This window comes from Cibotium barometz, chromosome 24 (genome assembly GCF_041138505.1).
Source record: "Cibotium barometz isolate CiBa-2024 chromosome 24, ASM4113850v1, whole genome shotgun sequence".
Taxonomy (NCBI): domain Eukaryota; kingdom Viridiplantae; phylum Streptophyta; class Polypodiopsida; order Cyatheales; family Cibotiaceae; genus Cibotium; species Cibotium barometz.
The window spans coordinates 43,430,538-43,436,901 of NC_141069.1; the positions used below are offsets into that span (position 1 = coordinate 43,430,538).

The 6,364-nt window shown below is 36.8% G+C and overlaps 1 protein-coding gene and 1 long non-coding RNA gene across 3 annotated transcripts; one reads left to right on the top strand and one right to left on the bottom strand.

Annotated features, from left to right (window-relative positions):
- Window positions 1-2,655: 2,655 nt before the first annotated feature.
- On the top strand, window positions 2,656-3,140 carry LOC147625335 (uncharacterized). The gene is made up of 2 exons (XR_015268955.1): window positions 2,656-2,835; window positions 2,890-3,140. It is a non-coding gene; the product is annotated as an uncharacterized LOC147625335 (long non-coding RNA).
- Window positions 3,141-3,170: 30 nt separating this feature from the next.
- LOC147625336 (uncharacterized) lies at window positions 3,171-4,254 on the bottom strand. Of its 2 annotated transcripts, none has more exons than XM_086818657.1 (4): window positions 3,999-4,254; window positions 3,801-3,842; window positions 3,419-3,626; window positions 3,171-3,298 (listed from the first exon to the last, which is right to left on the bottom strand). In XM_086818657.1, exons 1-4 carry the CDS (start codon window positions 4,026-4,028, stop codon window positions 3,225-3,227), a joined length of 354 nt encoding a protein of 117 aa, XP_086674783.1. In that variant the 5' UTR covers window positions 4,029-4,254; the 3' UTR covers window positions 3,171-3,224. The 2 variants fall into 2 exon arrangements, with proteins under 2 accessions (XP_086674783.1, XP_086674784.1); XM_086818658.1 differs by having other exon boundaries at window positions 3,459-3,626; window positions 3,999-4,227.
- Window positions 4,255-6,364: the final 2,110 nt, after the last annotated feature.

Here is a 6,364-nt window from a genome sequence, read left to right on the forward strand (position 1 = left end):
GTTTACTAGATTGTACCTATAATTACGGGTATCGTGTGATTAGTGTACCTCCTACAATAACCTCACCACAAGCTCGTCCATCCCCTATTGAATGGACACCTATTTCTAGCTTGATTGCCTCAATAATAAGGACACCATGCTCCCTCTCTCCTCTCGGGGATGTCTGGAATCTCTAAGAAGCACTTTTCGATTCTCCTCCTTTTTCTTGAGCATAGCACAACCATGTTCTTGACACTCATTTTATCTGATGTCTTGGTATCGGAGTTTGTGCTACAAAGGGCTTCGAATCATGTGCTTCATCTCTCGAACCCTTTTATGCCAGACATTATCGTCAAAGTCCAGGGCATCTATGCAACACTCATTAAAGGTTGTTTGCCTTTGTAAAAAAAAGGTAGTTGTGTAAGTTTTGATCTTTGAAGTCCTTAAGAAACAACTTAACTTGGCTTCTCATCAACTTAGTAGCGGACATGATAATATCTTATGCATCAAATGTATTCCTGTACTACTGACTCACTTCCTTGTTGCTTGACATTGTTTAGCTAGTGTACATGACTCCATTTGGGTCCAATCTTTGAGAACTCTAACCTAAAAACATTCTTTGAGGCAACATAGCACTATTAGAGGCGGGCTAAGGCATAGGTGAGTGAACATAGCCAAGAGTGGCGGCGGGCAAGAGACTCCATCCGAGTGTGTAAACCCGGATCAAGCGAGAGACTTTTGAGAAAATGATGATCATATTGTACGACTTTTCTATGAAATAAATAGGTTAGATGGTTAAGACCAAAAGGAGAAACAAGATCAAGATTGTAAAGCCACTAGCAACGGTGGGTTTTTACTATCTAAAAGGATTCAACCCTTCTCTCTAGATAATATGGCCTCACTTAATGGCGCGGTGTCTGAAGGGATTCAAAATGTTTCCTCTGAACAGGCTTCCTTATGTTAGAATGGTGAATTCCGCTACATTTAAGCCAAACCAACTAAATCTTTCCACGGAGGGAATGCTGCTAGATATTGTTTCGGTAGAAGCTATAGTTAAAATTTATCAATATTGAAGCCTTCACTTGCATGCAATGTAAGCTAGAAGATATTTGTTCATTATAACTAGAAGCTATAGATATGAATTTGGAAAAGCTCAATGAGATAATGTTTCATAGTGTAACATGTTCATTACAACTAGAAGCTATAGTTAAAAATTTATCAATATTAGTAATAATATGTTTTAACATTTATAGTTCATTTACCCAAATTAGAAAATATGATAAATTTATTATATAAATGTGCACCTAGATCTCACATTCTTCAATAAATGAAAACTTGATATACCACATGTTGTCAAGCAATATTTTAAAAACTTCTCATTTTTTAATCTTGTGATTTTAGGTGCATTGTGCTTCTATAAATTTAGGAGGTAGTAAAATCACCGAGCATTATGCACCATGCTCATGGAGTTTTCAACCATTATTTTATTTGTTGGTAAAAAACTCCTAGAATTTATTTATGTTTATACTTTATTGCTTGTAATGGCTCCTTTCCTCTAGAAATTATTTGCTTTGTATTTTGATGGTGGGAAGGGAGGGAGAGAATTCTTCTTTTTCTAGAAAGCCTTCTCCTTTATCTGTATAGACTATCTTGGAAAGAGAGATCAATGTGTGTGTGTGTGTGTCCTTTCTATAGGGAGAAAGGCTCAATGAAAGAGAGAGAGAAGGAGACTTATCTGTATAGACTATCTTGGAAAGAGAGATCAATGTGTGTGTGTGTGTGTGTCCTTTCTATAGGGAGAAAGGCTCAATGAAAGAGAGAGAAGGAGACGAACCCATCATTTTCAAATATTACGTCATAGCGTCTACAAAATACCAAAAGGGTCTATGAGACCAAATGTATTCCAATGTGTCCATGAAGAGACAAAATCATGGAAAAAAACATGATTATCAAAACCCAACTAGAGGTAAGAGAAGAGAAACAATAGCCTTATAAGTGCTATCGGTACAATGTTGCAATGATATAATGTGAGGGGATCCATCATCCAAGACATGACATCTATGATCCAAGTGGGTTCCAAGACATGACATCTATGATCCAAGTGGGTTCTAAGACATGACATCTATGACTTTTAAGGGTTCAGTGCACGTGGAAAGGCACTGCATATCTGGAACTGTTGGAGCATCTTCTCGGACTAGTGGGTCTCTTCTTTCCCATGGAGACTTGCTCACGCTTGCATAGAGAGAGACGAGATGTCAGCACAGAGACGAGATGCCTCTACTGATATGGCTTTACATAAAAGGGCAATCTATTTTTGGAAAGGCTATTTTTGCCGGTTACAAACAAGCTATTTCAAAGCGCTTAAAATAAAATTGATTGAACGAATAAAAGAAACTTACCCTCCGTAATTGAGAAACCCATTTGTGTTACACATTTGTGGACAAACTCCCCACCAGGAGAAATTTCAAAGCGCTTAAAATAAAATTGATTGAACGAATAAAAGAAACTTACCCTCCGAAATTGAGAAACCCATTTGTGTTACACATTTGTGGACAAACTCCCCACGAGAAATTCTTTAAAATGGTTAGACCCAAAATTGAGCCATATCTAGTCAAAAACATATATATATATATATATATATATATATATATATATATATATATTATTGATAGTGCACACGATGCCATTTTTTTAAATTAGGTATAATTACAACTTTATATTTGCATTTAGGCCATGATATTTACTATTGGACTTACATTTGGGGTGTTTATTTCCCTCTATAAAGTATGCATACACAAAATGATATATATGTTCACATGCAAATTATAATATACTAGAGATTCTCTTGCAAGTGAGGTAGTGAGCTACTCCCTGATATTATAATATACTAGAGATTCTCTTGCAAGTGAGGTAGTGAGCTACTCCCTGATGCTAGTGATGTGATCTCGTGATTTGTGATCAGAATGACAGAAGCTTACCGATGAGGTCATCAAGCTTGATGAGGCCAGACTAGATCTATGCATGCTGGTGGTGAAATTGATGTTAATTTTGTTGCTCAATATGCTCTGCGTCTGTGTGTGTTTTGTAGCAATTGTGGGTGAAATCAAGCTAACAATCCCATAATAACGGATGGCCACCTTCTCCTCATGTATAAGATAACGCCTGTTACAGTGCATAAAATTAAGCCAAAGTTTAGGGGATGATATATATTCATGATTCAAGAATTATCTGCGTGGTTGTAGTGATCATAGGCATTGTTGATGATGTCTAGCAAAATGTTTCTCACGGAACCAGCGTCCACCACTAGATGTCCACGTTTCTGGCAGCATCAACACATGGTAAATTAATAGGTCTGTTTGATAATTAGCGGAGATTTCCACATTAATTTGTTTCATGTAATTCATGATCCAGAGCTTTGAAGTTGGATTAAACGATCTACCCATCGATGCGAGAGGCTTTGGGTTGTGAGAGCTTCTTGCCTGCGCTGCGATAACGTCCAAGCAGATGTAGTCACGAGCCAGTATATCGAATTCTAGCAAATCGAGGCCCGAGTTTTCGACAGCTGCAACCAGATCTCTTAGCAGACCCCGCTGTTTCCTGCATTCCACGTGAAACTGCATCCCTTGCCTCCCAAATATGGGGCTTACCTACAGTCATTAATCCAAGCCAAAATCATGCTTAACATCGTGCTTAAATCATGTTTAACATCATCAAAGCCATGCAAAGAGAGTGAAAAATCATGTTTAACATCATCAAGCCATGCAAAGCAACTGAAAATCATGTTTAGCTTTAGTATTTCAAGCACATATTTGAAAGAATACCTCCACAACTGTCTGAATAGCTACCTCCGGCTCAGCCCCGCCCTGTGATACAGCAAAGAAAAAGCTTCAATATTTAAGTTGAGATAAACCAATTGATGATAGAAAGCCTAATTAGTGCTAAGCTATGGATCAAGTCATCCTGCGTTAATAGGCAGTGCTCATTACCATTTTTCTCTGTGAACTTAGGCTTTTGCTTACCATGTGGCCACCAGGTTGATCTCTACCCATCACCAGCACTTCCACAAGCGGGTCGTTCCTTGGTTTTGAGATATAGAGGTAATCGGAGGTTGGTCGGAAACTTGAGCGATGGCGATATGATGGATACACATACGTATAGGGTATATATATAATATGCGCCAAAGGTTAATGACCTAAGTCCCAGCAGCACCAGGTACAGAGGGCGCTGACATCCGAGCTTGAAGTGGTTTCAAAAGATTCCCGTGAACACGATAACGTGGTGTTATGACCAACTCCCTCGGCACTTGTGCCCGACAAGGACTCTGCACAGCTACGCCATCGATTCAAGGAGGGGGCATGACGGAAAGCGTTGCGCATCCTCAATTTAATGGTGCGCGAGTTTGCACAACGGAGCAGAAGGGGACTGTCCTCGGCTACATTAGTCGCATCGCATTTAATGGCCTAGTTTTGTGCACCAACTCTCCTTGGTGTACTCCTAGGACGACGACTCTGAGTGGAAAACGGGGAAAAAAACATATATATATATATTATTTATTATATATAACAAAGGACAACCTGAGTTCTGTAGTATCCTTCGCTATATATATATATATACATCAAATATATATATATCAAAGTACGATGGAGCACTGAATATATATATATATATATATATAGGAAAGGAAAGGATAAGGCTTAAGCTCTTCTGCACTCTGCCATCTGCTCCTTTCAAGCTTTTCTCAGAGCTGGTTCAAAACCCGGGCCATTAAATTGTGGATGTGCAATGCTTTCCCTCACACACCCAAAGGAAAAACTTAGACTTGGTTCGGAAACTAGACCATTAAATTGTGGCTGTGCAATGATGTCCCTCGTTTGCCAACTCTTAGGCTTTTCTTTTCGCAATCTGGCAAGGACAACAGACCAGAAAAGGACTATTCCTTTTCGAAACTCACAAGGACAACGGAGTAGAAAAGGACTATCCTTTTCTCTCTCTATATATGTTTATAGATATATATCTATATATATAGATAGATACATATACATATCTATATATATATATAGAGATAGATATATACATATCTATATATACATATATATACATATCTATATACATATATATACATATCTATATACCTATATATATATTAACAAATATATTTATACACACATATTTATACATATCTATATACCTATATATATATATATATCAATATATGAGTATATATATGTATACGTCTGTGTAGTTTAGTTATGAAAAAAACTAGCAAATATTTTTCTATTGGCAGGCATGTTTGCGAGATTTCTAAGAGAATATATGATTTTACTATTCTTCGAGTTTAAATTGTGTAGTGCGTAGTGATGAAAATTCCCATGTACAACTAGGAATAGAATAACACCTCATGAAAAAAAATGGCGAGCTTTTTAGGAGAATATCTAATTTTACTATCCTTCAAATTAATTTAGACACCTATTCCTCATAGATAACCAAAATGGCAAGCTTTTTAGGAGAGCATCTAATTTTACTATTCTTCAAATTTAGAGGCCTATTACTACCAAAATAATAGATAACGGATTACTTGCCAACTAGTTTAAACATACTCGTAAACAAAAGATTACAAATCACAATATTAGATTTGCTATCGGTTCACATACATTCTTAGTTCTTTCATGGCCATGCCTTAAGGATAGGTTCTAATGCAACATTTGATAAATATATTAGATTTGCTATCGGTTCACATACATTCTTAGTTCTTTCATGGCCATGCCTTAAGGATAGGTTCTAATGCAACATTTGATAAAATATAAATCAATATTTGATAACATGGATTTTCTTGGTTTGAGTTACTCCTAGAATATGTAGTATATATGACTACAATCAAGATATAATTTTGTTTTGTTTTCCTCTTTTAAAAAAAAGGATAAGCTTACTATCATGGGGCTATTGTCATGCATTCGACTTTAACATGCACATGATATGTCGGCCCTTCATCCTCTAAACTTTAAGGCATCATGTGTAAAATTTCAAATTATCATCATGAGGATCATTTCTTATATGGAGAGCACATGAAATTTTTGAATAGCCTCTTGTAATATATCATGGCTCCATTTTACCCTCCACACAACATAAGAACTCACTCAAAATTAAGTTTCTTGTTACTCCCTTGCTTGATCTATTACTTCCCAAATTTCCTTTCATGCATTAAGGTTGTACCTTGAGGTTATAGTCATTGCAAATTAAATCCACTGAGTGTAAGCATCTTAGCATCCACCTTTGTCATGCAAGGTAAGGGCATTCTTGACACCCTCTTCTTTATGAGGTGGCTACTCACTCTATTTCAGTGAGTTGTAAAGGATACCCAATCTTTTCTACTGTATTTGAGTAGGTT

Excerpts from the sequence above, each read along its gene's own strand:
- LOC147625336 (XM_086818657.1), bottom strand. The coding sequence starts at position 4,028 with ATGGGTAGAGATCAACCTGGTGGCCACATG. Across the intron at positions 3,843-3,998 it reads ATCAACCTGGTGGCCACATG|GGCGGGGCTGAGCCGGAGGT; the intron begins GTAAGCAAAAGC and ends GCTGTATCACAG. Across the intron at positions 3,299-3,418 it reads AAAGCCTCTCGCATCGATGG|AAACGTGGACATCTAGTGGT; the intron begins GTAGATCGTTTA and ends TGATGCTGCCAG.